General features: G+C 34.5%; 1 protein-coding gene across 1 annotated transcript; it reads right to left on the bottom strand.

Moving 5' to 3' along the window:
- Positions 1–3,807: 3,807 nt before the first annotated feature.
- LOC109206795 lies at positions 3,808–13,568 on the bottom strand. Its single transcript, XM_019369659.1, has 7 exons — positions 13,141–13,568; positions 13,018–13,049; positions 11,269–11,366; positions 11,103–11,185; positions 6,675–6,752; positions 6,500–6,598; positions 3,808–4,567 (listed from the first exon to the last, which is right to left on the bottom strand). The coding sequence occupies exons 1-7, from the start codon at positions 13,270–13,272 to the stop codon at positions 4,274–4,276; spliced, it is 816 nt and encodes a 271-aa protein (XP_019225204.1). The 5' UTR covers positions 13,273–13,568; the 3' UTR covers positions 3,808–4,273.
- Between the last annotated feature and the right edge of the window lie 1,167 nt (positions 13,569–14,735).

Genomic DNA, 14,735 nt, shown 5'->3' with positions numbered 1-14,735 from the left:
TTAGGTTTATAGGTTTGATTTACGATGTATAGGAAATTTCAATAATTTTGGACTTAAAATTAAATCTATTATTTATTGGTAAATTTTAATGCACATGTACCCTTTCATTATTTTAAGTTATTTGTGGTAAAGAGGATAGTGAATAACCTTTAAAATATTCACACTAAAAGAGTAACATTTTATATTTATTCTCTTTCAATTTAATTTTCTTTATTTTTTACCAAAATAGTAAAATTCTAAAGAATTAAGCGGCAATAGTTCTAAAACAAAGACAACACTCCTAAACCTTGAAGGAGTTCTAGTACACGCTAGTTTCTTACATTGATTATGCTGGCATGTCTTTTATGGTATATTATATAGTTTAAATAAGGAAAAAGATAATATTGAAATTTAGGTAAGTTTAAAGTCATAGATATTAGGAAAATAGTTAAATAATGATTATTTTGTCTAGTGTGTACTTTATTTTTAAAGGGTAAAAAAGGCGAACTATATTTCACTAAGGGCCTTCGTGCTTTTAATATAGTATAAATAAATAAATATATTCAAATATAGATATAGAAGATACATGTAATTGATTTCTGGGAGAAAATTCATATTATGAAGGAAATTACTCGTAGAAAGACTATCATAGTGTTTCGTATAGAAAGGTCATCAACGAAACCCTTCATATGATAAGAGACGGACAAAGTGTTCTTATTTACGTGAGATTATGGTGTTACCAGGAAAAAATATATTTCATGTAGCTACAATTTTTAAACTTTCAAAGGCCTATATTATAGGCAAAATACTCAACTTTCATGTTAGCCTATATTACTTTACACAATCTAAATCAGGCAAGGATTTGTATACGTGAAATCTTTTAGTGAATTCCAACATTGATTTTTAAAGTCCTAAATATAAGGATTTTTTATATATTTCAAATAAGGAAGATTTAATAACCAAAATTTTTTTAAGTTTAAAGTCTTAAATATTAGATAATTTAATTACAATTTTGTCCTAAGTAAACTCTATTTTTCAAAGGTAAAAGAGGCGACCGACATGTCGTTTTAAATGAACATAAAGGCATACCTGATCGGCTGACATTTTAGATTGCCAATAAAATCAAGGAGAACATAAGCCAATAAAATCAAGGAGAGCATAAACAAGAACTTCAGCGAAGTTCTAAATTGAAAGTCAAAATTATTATTGATATTAATTCAATAAAATATAATACAAAGAATCAAGCAAAAATAAAAAGCTAAACCTAAATCAAATCAAAACAAACTATAAAACAAATTGGACAACCATAAGTTTTCTGAGAACTATACATGCGGCTACATATATATAGGTTTTCAATTCTCCAAATTTACTTGGAGATATGCTTATATAATGACTTCTTCAAGTCTCCATATTTGGAAAGAAATCAAAAGGAATAAGGACTTTCTTTTAATAAAAGTGTGTGTAATTATTAGGTAAAATATTATAAAAATAATTAAGTAATAATTTGAAGAAAAATAGTAAATGACAATTTTGTCTATTGTGATGTCCTTTAACGAAGGGTAAAAAGTTCAATCAACATTTCACTAAGGGCCTTCGTGCTTTTAATATAGTATAGATAAACGTTAGCACCTAACAGCATCACCTTTCATCTGTCAGCAACTCAGAGCCACTCATATTTAGCCCCTATTTCAATTCCTCCCTCCAACTATATTTTACAATTTCAGAACTCTCACTTATCTTTTGAAATAAATAGTCATATCTGTTTACTCCCACCGTCTCCAATATTTGTTCTTGTCTTCTATACATTTATTCTCTATATCTTATGGGCAAATATATAGTTAACAAAAGAAAATTTTAGAACTACACCAACAATTCACAGAGAATGAGACATTCTTGACAACCGCATGAAAAGACCATAATTTTGCCATTAATCTAGCGGGAAAAAAAGCTTTCAGAACCAGATCTAAAGACGAATTGTTCAGATTCTGTAATCATATTATGAAGCTTAAAGCCTTAAAACTAATACTAACAGCTCAAAACTTCACCATAAAATAATTCCACTGGTTCCATAAAGCTTCATATAACAAAATCAAAATTGAAACAGGTAAACTAATGATATGAAATGGACCCTACCAAGACTCTCCAAGAAGTACAGTCAATGACATGAAACAGCAGACCTCTGGCAAATTACAATTATTTTGTTACTGTTCAGTCTTCATGCCTAACTTCAATGTTAATTGTCAAATCCGACTGGAAGTCAAAAAATTGTTAGACTGCAAAGCTGCCTCAGACGTAATCATTATGTATTGCAGTAGAGTCATAACTGAAATGCATTTCCTTTGGTTCCAAAAGGTAGCAATGGATAATTTAAGATAATCAGACAAGAGTCATCAGTTTACTCGCGTTATAAGTTTCCAAATCAGGCTACACGTTGTCAGCAATTTTATACTCCGTAAGAGTGCGCAACAATTTCCAATGTTACAAGATTACTGACTGAGAAAACAATGATTCTCCCACAAAATCATTTTTAAAGTATGTGCATATTCGATTGAGAAACATTGAACTAGAAATTCAAATATACAGCTACCAAACTGACGAGATAAATGACTCTCAGGCGATAATGAACACAAATCACAATTGAAATGAATATACTTGATTACTGGGCAAACATTTTATTAAAAAAAAAAAAAAAAAAAAAAAAAAAAAAAAAAAAAGAGGACAGATGCAGGAAAAATCATAAAAGAGAGGGTATCTACTAACGAGTAATTGAGCCTAACGATGCAATCATCTGCTCCAACGAGAATATTGAGCCTAATGACGCAATTATCTGTTCAAACGAGAAATCCACAATAATCTTACATAGTACATACACGTCAAAATCAACTCAAAACAAGTCCTAACTACTTCCTTTGTTATGAGCAAAAGCTCGTCTAGTGATTCTTTAGAAGCCCATAATCCATCCAGATATTCTTTTTCCTCTTACATAAAGGAATTGCTTTAATAAACATTACTGAACATCTAAAGGCTCTATCTAACTATCATCTAATAAAAATCTATCAGTCTTTCCTGGTGATAAGATACCTCTACAGCCTTCGTTGGCACCACTACAAGCAGTTTCTCTGCCGTTAGTCTGAAATATAGGTAGAGGAAATGTCCAGCAACATAAAACTATATAAATACATAGTAATCATGAACGATGGAAATGCCTAAAAGGTTATCTTATTCATCTTGAAAACCGTCTACAGCAACAAATGTTTATTAATATTTCTTGGAGACACATAACCAAGTACTCGTATTTGAGTCTCAACCCCTACACAGTTCTATTACTTGCATGTCTCATAATCTTTTTGCTGAATATGTGAGTAAAAGTTAATCTAAAGTAAAAACTCTGTTAAATAAATCCAGAAACTAAAACGAATAGGAAGAAAATAAAAAGGAAGAGGTTAATTGATGATGCTTTGTAATAGAAACACAATCATGTGTTACAAGTTACAACAGAACTATTTTACCACCATATCTCTATGTTTTAGCAGATCTCATACGTGCATATATGCTCTATTGGATTCAAACTCCTATATATTACATACAACAGAGAAATTTACATATTTGACTACAAAAGTATTCTTTCTGTGAGAGTATAAAATAGAATTAGTAATGTCGACATGTAAATCTCTGACTCGCCTTGCATTACGTTCACAGGATATCCTGCGTCATAAATGTACCTAAAATAACTGCAGGCTACATTATATAATTCTGGGTCTTCTAAAGCACTTCAAATACTAGACTTAGACGTTATAGCAGTTAATTAAGCGCATTTCAAATCCAAGTGAAAGGACAATTATCACCCTAAGTGTGAGTGATACCTCTTATAACTAAAAGGCAGCATCTCTCTCACACTAACCAAACAAGATTATCCCAAAGCAAGCGCAAGGTGCATAATTCTTCAGAAATAAATTCCTCCTTCCTTCCCCTCCACCTCTTTAAAACAGCAGCAAGTCGTATCATTACAACATACACTCCTTGGGTTCTCTCTCTCTTGAATCAATTTGGAGGACATATAAAGTACACTGCTGAACTAGGTTGACAAAAACTAAAATCAATTTACACGAGAAAGATTCAGGAACTACATATTTCAATGTATTCACAAGTCATTGAATTTCACAAATGATATTTCACATACATGGAATAATAGAAGAGAGTAAAGAATTTTAATAGCTTGGAGTGGACTATCTACCTCATTAAAAATCAGCAAGTCTCTTATTCCAATGAACTTAAACATTGAGAAAACCTGCTATCAATTTCTACCATCCACATCAAACCCAGCTCCAGTCCAACCAGGTGCTGTTGAACCCCTACCTTTAGGCACTATGCCAATACCCTTTCCTCTTCCTTGGAGGTTGATTTTCTTCTTACCTCTTGCTTCACCAAGAGAAGGCAATTGGTTTTGTCCATTTTCTGCTCCACTGCTTCTATCATTTCCTTCTTTCGATGTATTTCCAGATGATCCGCTTGACGGTTCTTGTGTATCCTTAACTGAGGAAACATCTTGAGTCATACTGCTTTGTACAGGTCCCACAGGATTTTGATCCTGAGACCACATATGGGAAAAGGCCACGGGCATTTTAGTAGAAAGTCATCTTAATTACGAAACAAAAACAAGCATTATATAACTGCAGTGTGCCATGTTATCCATATCGTTCCAAATAAGATCCAAACGTAGAAAAAAGAGAAATACAAGAAACTCTCCAATTCATATCTGTGATAGCTTTTTTTGGATAAAGTAAGGGTACGTAACAGCTAAAAAATTTAATCAAAGAAAAATCCTTTCAATTTCTAGTTTTGGCACATGTTGTAATATTCTGTCTGGCATATATTTTGCTCACTCATATGGAAATAGCTGTCTTTTCACCCAGAGAGATGGTTCAAGGCTGCTTCATCTTTGCAAACACAAGATGTGAGACCAAAATACCCAACATAGAGAAGCAAGGGGAAAAAGGTGATTTCTGAGAAATGGATAAGCGAATCCGCTTATAAAAAAATGGATAAGAGGATTGGCCAAAGTGGGCAATCCGGGACATTCTTTAAGCCCAAGTAGTTCGGCAAGGTGCTCAGCAATCTTACACATCTGTTAGGGCATAGAATGTTAGAGAATAATATCGTTCAGGCTCTAAACTAAAACCAAGAGTAACATTGCTGATGTTCTAAAATAAAACCATCTTACACTGATGCTAGTAGAGAATAGAATAATTGATGTCAGCCTTACAAGTGGGATAGCAAATCTACAAGCAAATGAATGGTATATGTGGCTGAAAAGGTGGGAAAACATGGTCCTTTCGAGGATAAAATGGGCTGAGGCAATATAGCAGTCTTAGAAACCAAAAGATAGAATTCCATGGCTGCCAGCATTGCAGTGCTGAGGGTCAACATTAATAAGTGAATGATGATGTTGTGAACATAACTTACCTATGAGAGGACATGTATGGGAAATTGGCATATTACATTTGGGACCTGGCTAGAAGGAGCATGTGCACTATGTAAAGATGTGCCTACATATACAAGAAGAATAATCTATTTTTATTCAAAACCAAGTTATCTCAGGATTATAATCATGGAATTATAACCAGGATAGATAATCTCGCTTTCTATATGGGACAGATAATTCCATGATTTTGATATAAATTCCATCCTGGTTTTACCTAATACCCACAACCAAACACTGGACAAATTTAATCCCAAATTTTATACTGGGATAACCCCCTAATCTTGTAACCATACGGCCCCTTAGTGCTATGCAAGAAATTGGTTTACTTTATTTCCTTAGTTTCTCTAGAGGATGATCTTGAACCTCCCTCCATTCTTCTTTTCCTTTTTCTTCTTTTTAGTTGTTCATTTGGTTGTTGTTCGTTACTTTGAGAGTTTGGTTTAAGATCTGTAACTCTATTTTCTGGTCAATACAATTTGGGTTCATTACAGGTGACAGCAAAGGACAGGAGGAGAAAGAAGGAAAGAAACGTTGAACTAACTACAATTCCAAAATACTCCACAAATTAAGAGGAAACAGGGTTATTTCTGTGCTGCCAGCAGAATCATGTCACGTATTCTATCCATATCTGCCAAAGTTACTGTAACTGTAAAAGTTAAAGCTGAGATAACCAAATAACGTGTTCCATGTCCCAATCGTTTCTCATCATACTATGGTTTTGCACGATAATTCTATAAGGAGTCTTCTAATGAATCAGCCAGTTGGTTACTGCATAACACAACTTGTTATGCTAGATATTAGAATTGATCAAAGACATAAATTACTTTGAAGACAGAAACTTAACAACAATATGTGTACCACACTCTTCCATGCACAGATAAGGAATTTCTAGCAGCATAAAAAAGAGTTATCACACTGCTAACAAATGTTGTCCACATCTAGAAAAAGAAATGGATAAAAATCATGCACAAACATACTGGAAACTAATAGAATTCCAAAATACACATAAAATACACAAAGATATGAAAGAATTCTTACAGGGGCGGAGGCCGTGGATGCTCTACTTGGATTCATAGCTTCCAGCCGTCTTTTCAATTCCTCCAATCTAGCAAGCTGACTGTTACTACTTTCCAGAACCTATAAAGAGAATCTCATTTGAGAAATAGTCACACAATCTAACAATGCAAAGGTAATAGTACAGAAGAAAAAGTACCAGGCTATTCAAATCCTCACAAAGCTTTTGTTTAATCGCCTCCTCGTCTTTAACAGCCTGTGATGCTGCTTCCCAAGCCTAGAAGTCATTATCAGATTTATTATAAGTAAACCACATAAGCAATGGACACTCCATTACAATTTTCTAAGAAGGACAACTAAGTGATTTTATTGTTCGCTGTCTCGCTTTAGAGTGCTTTTTTTTTTAATTTCTTCCATCTTTTCTTCTGATTGTTGAAATCATATTGTAGGAGCAAAACCACATTACAAGACTAGACTGATATAAAAACTAATATAAGGACATGGTGCGACCGGAAGCCACTGCATCCCCGTAAAAAGTGACAGAATGATCCTTGTAAAGTTCATCCATTAGTTTTAATCTGATTTACTTGGGCATGACTCAGTACATACTTCTAAAAGTTACTATCAACTTCTTGTTCACACTGCTAAGAATGAAGTATGCTTCCTAATTCAAGGAGGAATGAAACATTGGAGTATGAAAGTCAAAGAGAAGACAAAAGATTCTCTTTACACCATCAAATAGAGATGCCTCCAACCTTTTCACAAGACAATGACTTTCGGCGCACAAGAACTGAATAGCAATGGACCTAAACCAGCTAAAACGTGATTTGCTAAGCCAGTATATTGGAGAAATAGTAGCTGACACAAAAAGATTTGAACTGCGGGAACAGGAGAGGTTAGGTGGTCATTGGAAGTGCTGAAAACAGTTTTTGTTTTAAGGTGACAGATGGTGTCTGAAGATAGAAGAATTATGGAGATAACACTAGGGTTGTCTAGTCACTCTATTATGTAATCCAGAGATATCATATTCCATGAACATGTGTTTTACCTATCATTACTCTTCCCTGCCTCTACATTTCCTACTCATCCTAAAAATTTGTGGATCATCAGCTTTCTAATTCCTTTCCTTCATTTACTCCTTCATTCCTTTCATATCCTCCTCACTTTTCTCCTTTCCTTAGGAAATCCACAAAGACTTATAATCCCCCTAGCTACCTCCAAGACTATTGAGTGTTCTTCCATCACTCCTCCTGCTCCACAAGCTAAAACCTGCAAGGTTTTCTCTGCTAAGATCCAAGCTTTACCAAAAAGCTGCTTCTTATCCTACTTGGCAAGAAGCAATACTAAAGGAATTCCAAGATTTGAATGCAAAACCTGGGGCATGTTCTTCTTCCGCCTGGCAAGAGAACTATTCCTTGCAAGTGGTCACCTAAATCAAACAAAGATCTAATGGCTTCACCGAGTGATATAAGGCTAGACTGGTTATTAGAGGTGATTCTCAGCAGAAAGGTATAGCAGATACTAAAACTTTCTCCCCCGTTGTCATCACAGCCATTTAGTGCCTGCTCATTCTTGCTGTTAAGAAAAGCTGGAATGTCTATCAGTTGGATGCTAATATGTTTTCCTTGGGGAGACCTTCATGAGAAGGTTTATATGAAGATCTGCCCTGGTCTCACTGTTTCTCCTCCTTCTGCCACTCTATTGGTTTGTATACTTAAAAGGTCTCTCTATGGGTTAAATTGCAAAACTCTCGGAGTTATCCTATCCAGGAGCTATTCTTCTAGCAGAAATGATTCTCATTGCTCACCAAGGTGTCATAATCTTCTAATGTGGTATTAGCAGTGTATGTTGTTGACATATTTCTGGTTGTTGATTGATAATGGAATGCTGACATTTAAATCCTTCTTGGATGAACAGTTCAAGATCAAGGATCTAGGTGTATATTTCATCACTTTCTTGGTCTTGAAGTAACTAAACTTCCTCAAAGCTATGTTGTGGATTAAGACAAATATGGCCAGGATCTTCTTTATAAGTTTCATTGTTCTTGGGTGGCCCATGTTGTGACTTCTTTGGATTCTTCTATTACAGTGTGAGTTGACGAAGGCGAGCCTCATCTTCACCTTTCTTTGTACGGAATACATGTTAGGAGGCTGAATTTTCTACAGCAAACTAGACCTGGTATCTCTCTCAGTCCAGCACCTTAATCATTTTTCAATCTATGGTGGCTCATATTCTGAGGTATCTCTTGAAAGATCCAGCTCAAGGGATTCTGTTGTTTTTACAAATTTTTCTTTAAAAGCATATTTTGATCCTAATCGGGCTGCATGCCCTATCTCCCAGAGGTCTGTTACGGGTACTTCATTACAGTGTATGTTTCCCCTATTTCTTGAAACCTAAGAAGCAATCCACTATCAACAGCATACGTGCAAAAGAGCGACAAGATCCACGCATCTTAAAGCGAAAAGCGTGAAGTGAATAGCATGCTTTTTCAAAGTGAAACGTACAATTTACCGAATACTAAAGATAGCAAATATATATATGAATTTAGCACCCTAATTATCAATTTGTAATTAAAAAGCTAATTTCAGCATCCAGTATACAATAATGCTGATATTAGTCCAATTTCTCAAAGTTGAGATTTTAAAGAACTAACAGCATGTTGTTTTAAGTTTACACTTCTCTAAAGCACATCATTTAAGCCATGACCCTCTGCTTCGCACCGTTTCATCACTTTCAGCAATGAAACGATGGCTTTTAATAACACCGGGCTGAGACCGAGTATAGAGCCTTAAGGAGTATGGTTACCAAAATTGCTTGGTTGAAGAATTGTGGGTGATCTTGGCTTGCCTATTTCTAAGTCTGTTACTAAATTTTGTGATAGTCAAGCTGCTTTGCACATTCCCAGGAACCCTGTTTTCATGAGCACATTAAACATATCGGTAACTGTCACTTTGTTGGGGACATGCACAATTCTTGGGTCATATATCTACCTTTTGTTCCTTATGATCCTCAACTAGCGGATGTGATCACTAAGGGGTCGTTTGGTTGGGAAACAAGTTATCCTAGGATTAATTATCCCGGAATTAGTTATCCCGAGATTGTTATCTCAACCTCCCATAGGGGTAAAAATAACACTACAATTCCGGGATAACTAATCTCGAAATCAGTTATACCGCGATTTTATCCCAACCAAACGTGGGATAAACTCATCTCAAATTTAATCCCGGAATTAATTATCCCTTAATCCTCATACCAAACGAGCCCTAAGGGGTTGTTTGGTTACAAGGATAAGGAATTATAATCTAGGGATGAAATGTGGTAATATTTTATCCCATGTTTGGTGAGATTTTTAATTTCAGGATTAGCAATCCTAGGAATGTTTATACTACAATTGTGGTATTAGTTTTATATCACACTCTATGTGGTATATCAATCTCGGGATTACTATCCCAAGATAAACAACAAAATGACACATTTGCTCTTCTCCAAAGCTTTTCCTTCAAAGTCTTTTAAGAAACCCAAGGTTAAAGTTGAAAATAAATGTTTATCCAAGTTTATCTAGTTTAAACCAAACACATATCTTGTATTATACATGTATATCCCATTTTTAAACATCTACCAATAAGAGTATATCCACTAAATAATCTCGTCATTATTTAATCCCCACACTAAAATCCCCACATTGTAATCTCAGTATCACTTGTTCACAAATCCTCACCACCGATTATTATGCAAGTTGGATGCTGCCACAAGCTTAAAGGAGGGGGTCTTAGAGCTGGTGTCCATGCCCAACATGAAGAAGGCCTGACCTGAGTTTCTTATGGATGTAGCAGACTTGGCCCAATTTTTTATTTTTATCAGGGTGATGTATTTTTTTTTCAGTTATTGTTATTGTCTATTCATTGTTAATATAAGTACCATTATTGAGGTTTGTATGGAAGGTTTGAGACCTTTTTAATACAACTTTTCACTTTCTCTCCTCTCTCTCTCTCTCTTTCTCTTTTCTCGTCTAGGTTTCCTTTGATTTGATCTGCGATTCTCTTCGATTCTCGGAATTAAAACAAATTGACATGCCAAAGCACCATTTTTGCTTCATCCCAGACATTTCAGGAAAAGGTAAAAAAAGAACTCAGATTTCGCAAAGATTTCCTAATCCAGAAGGCACTTTTAATTAACAGTTCATGAATATTGAGGGGTGTCAAAGACAAAAAATCACAACTTTTACTATTTTTTTCCTTTGTGTCAAAATAAAAAATGTAACACTCTTGTATTGCCCTTTTCTTTTTCTTTTTCTTTTTATAGGGTGGATGACATCCTCCCTTCTTTCTTCTCTGTCTTTTCAACCAGACATTGTGAACATTCCAATAGTGTAAATCTTCTAAACCAAATAAGCTCATCTATCTAAAGCAAGATCCATGAAGTACCAGTATCTTTTAACAATTTCTTAGTGGCACATACGGATATCACACATCCAAGGAAGAGATATATGGAAAAACGAAAAGGAATGTTACTGCAAGACAAGTGCTGCGACAATGAGATGCTTAACTTCTCTTAATGGTAGAAAAGTCAGAATTGGAGTCTGTTCTATCTGTTAAGACAAAAACACAGAGAGGGAGGTTAGACAAACCTTTCGTGCTTGCTCTTCCCTCAGCTTAGCAACACGGATTCTCTCTGTTGATGTTTCTATTTTCTTTCTCATGAGTTCAAGTGCTGAAGGTGCACAGGAAGCACTTAAATCAACAATGTATCGAAAGGTAATGGTGCTCAAAGATGTAGCATTATAAGTCACAAACCTGCTTTTTTTGGCCCAGCAGTAAGCTTCATCTCCATATTCAGGTTCATGAGTTCCCTTTCAACATCACGGATCTTGGAATAATTTTCATCAATATATCTGGAAAGATATAGCAGAATACCAGAAATTATTATGCATGTAAAACTCGGAAAGACCATCTGATGTGGAAAGCAGTCTGATGCAGGAGTCAGCATAAATACAAGTCAATATTACACCTCCATTTCTTCTGTAGAACTAGGCCTCCACTAAAACATCCAACTCCAAATCAATCACCTCTGACAATGTGTTCACCAGATAAAAGAATCTAAGAACATGTAGGCAAGGTGCGGGCAGGCTAGCCCAAATATCGCCGTTATCAAAAAAAGGAACTAGGACATGAACTCGACATTGGTAATACATCCAAAAATTTACGAAACAAAGATCTACAAGATGAAAAAGAGTACCCTATGCATGGAATAAATTTCCCTTGACGAAATCTCTCCAATACTATGTTGCTCGAACTATCCGAAAATTTCGCCGGGTGCGTGTCGGATCCTCCAAAAGTAGTGTATTTTTGGAGGATCCGACACGGGTGCGGCAGCATTTTGGAGAGTCCACTCCACGCAACATAGCTCCAATATAATGTTTTCATATAGAGAAATGAATGACTAAACTTTTTTCCGAACTTCAATTTGTTTGAAAGATCTCTAATTTATATATTTGGTAAATCAACTTTTAGATATTCCAAAATTAAAGCTTTCTGAAAGAAAAAGTCTACTTTTTCCTTGATAATTGGTCTGCATATCATGTTATTTTTTTCGCAGATAAACCTCAATATAGTGATTTGTTTAAATAGTTTCTGTCAAAATAACAACCACCATATTCACTATTTGAAACTACACAAAGACGTTTTATTTGTGAATTTGTCCCAAGACTCTTTTCCCTAACTGTGTATAAAATTGCCCAATCGAGCTCTGTGAAGTATGCTGGTCATCAGAATTCATTACTATATCCTTGTAAGCTAAATCACCTTATTTTGTCCCAATTTGAATTTTGGATAACATGGTGTCAGGCCAATTCACTCTCTATTTTCTCCCAGTTTACTTACCCATACTCCTTTCATCAAATTCAAGTTTTATGTTCCCTGCACAATCTCTTACAGTGTACTCCTCCAAAGTGAGAGCATAGTTTTCTTCATTAACCATCCATTCTTAATAAACTTTTTACATTGTACTAATATCCGAAGATCCAGTATTAGAATGAAATAAGTCCAAAAAGAGCAGAGTATACAAAGAAATCATATCATGAATCCCTACTAGTTCAAGGGTATTAGATTGATTGATTGACTAGCTTTTCTTTTCTTTTTCTTTTTTAAATAATGGCAGACCAACTTATGCACATCCTCGGCAATTACATCACATAAAGGTATTTTCTGCCCACCAAAGCTGAGACAGATGGGAAGAAATCATCTAACATTTTGGTCTTCACTGGCATTTGAACTGTGATCTTCATTTTAGCTTCACTGACCATTTTCTGCTAAAATGCTTTATTTACCAGTATCTAATGAATAGACCAGAACTACTATCATCAGACTCCGATCAATTTGAGATTAAGTAGTATATTGTTTGATTGACTAGTATCCAAAGATATAGACCTAGAGGCAGATACTTAAGTAAATTTGACGCAAATAACTGGGACAGAAGCAAATAACGGAGAGTTGAAAGTTTGATAAGATCCAAAAATATTAGAAAAAAGTGACAAGTCAACTTACTTTCTCAATTGAAGCTGTTCTTCTTCAATTATCTGTAACCACCAACACGAGAATCAAACAATGCATAGAGTAAAATTCCGGAAATTAAGAACATATTTTGCACAAGTAAAACCAGAGAAATACCCTTTCAGTGTAAGCAATGACAGGTGATTCTCTGGCAATGCCATCGGGTCCAATCTCCGGTAACAGCACAGGTTTGACAATGGCATTGTGAGTAGCGGTATTATTAGGACTTGAATTAGCATTGGTTGCCATTGATCTAACAATTTGGTTTTCAGTATAGAAAAATTGACGAGCGGCTATTTACGGTGAGGGGAGTTCTAAATAGTCGTGAAAAGGTTAAACGACGAACGTGTCGGCTACGATCTTGATTGCTTTAAATGGGATCGCGGCCGCACATGCCGTTGGCTGTGGCGGAGGCAATTACCGGATTTTATGAATATTAAAATTTAGTATTGGGATAATTGGCCGGAGAATAAGAAATGATGGAATATCAGTTTACAATCTACCAGCTACAGGGGCGTTCACGTTTAATTTGGGTTTAATTTTCGTTTTCACTTAAAATGAAAGTAAATCTATTATGTCAATTTTTACTAAATATATACACCAAATTATCAAATTTTCCATTTTGATTTTCATTTTTTGTTTCTGTTTTTTTTTTTTTCTGTTATATTTGAAATGTAAATTCTATTCTATTAGAAGTACCGATAAAGATCAAAGTTATTATTGTCTTGTTGAAGTAATGTCTTACGTAACGATAAATATTTAAAATGTTGGCATTGACATGATAAATATGTATCTTGACCCAACAGTACTGAATCCGTTAACAATTATGATGACAATAGAACTATTTAAATTTGTTGTTTTAGCATTTTATATTGGATTACAAATATTATCTAAATAATTTGATTAAGAAATTGAAATCGATTTGCATTTCCTTGTAAATAGTACTCACTCTGTTTCATATTGACCGCCGTGGTTACTAAAAATAGTTTTCTCAAATTATTTATCATTTTAGAAGTTCAATACAAAATTAATTATTTTTTCCCTTGTAATAATTGTTCTTGAAGATGGAGATAACATATAAATAGAATAAATATTCAATGAAGATAGATTATATTTTAAGACATCGATAAGGGTAGAATAGTCCAATTCCTTTCCTAACTAATATTGTTTAAGGTGCGTGTAAAAGAGACACATAATATGAGACAGAGGGAGTATGGCAAATCTTAACATAAGTGTAAATGTGTAATCATACAAAGATTACATATCACACGAGAATGGTGAATATACAAATGTCATTACAAAAAGAAGACGAAAGAAATAATTATGATGTTATAAAACAATAAAAGAAGAGTATGGCACAGAAAAGTAGAGAGAGAGTTCTTATTGATTTGGGATGAATTACAATAGGATAGAACCTATCTATATATAGGGAAAAAGTGACTTAACCACAAAGTAACAAACTCTAAAATCTCTCTAAAACATAGGCATCCACTATAAATAAAATACTATTTATAACACTCCCCCTTGAATTTCTATTCAACAGATAATGTGCCTTAACTAAAATAAAATCCAGTGGAAAAAATTCTAATGAAGGAAAAAGAGTACACATATCTAATACTACGCCTTTTAGTTGCCTCGTTAAAAATCTTGCAAGGAAAACCTAGTGGGACAAAATCTTGTAAGATGAAAAGAGTACCACGCATATATATATA

This window comes from Nicotiana attenuata, unplaced genomic scaffold (genome assembly GCF_001879085.1).
Source record: "Nicotiana attenuata strain UT unplaced genomic scaffold, NIATTr2, whole genome shotgun sequence".
Taxonomy (NCBI): domain Eukaryota; kingdom Viridiplantae; phylum Streptophyta; class Magnoliopsida; order Solanales; family Solanaceae; genus Nicotiana; species Nicotiana attenuata.
This window is presented reverse-complemented; position numbering and strand designations above follow the sequence as displayed.

What these genes read in the sequence shown, in the direction of transcription:
- LOC109206795 (XM_019369659.1), bottom strand. Translation starts at nt 13,272, where the DNA reads ATGGCAACCAATGCTAATTCAAGTCCTAATAATACCGCTACTCACAAT. An exon ending in GGGAAGAGCAAGCACGAAAG is followed by an intron (nt 6,753 to 11,102) that starts GTTTGTCTAACC and finishes AATGACTTCTAG; the next exon opens with GCTTGGGAAGCAGCATCACA. An exon ending in CATCCACGGCCTCCGCCCCT is followed by an intron (nt 4,568 to 6,499) that starts GTAAGAATTCTT and finishes ATGTGGTCTCAG; the next exon opens with GATCAAAATCCTGTGGGACC.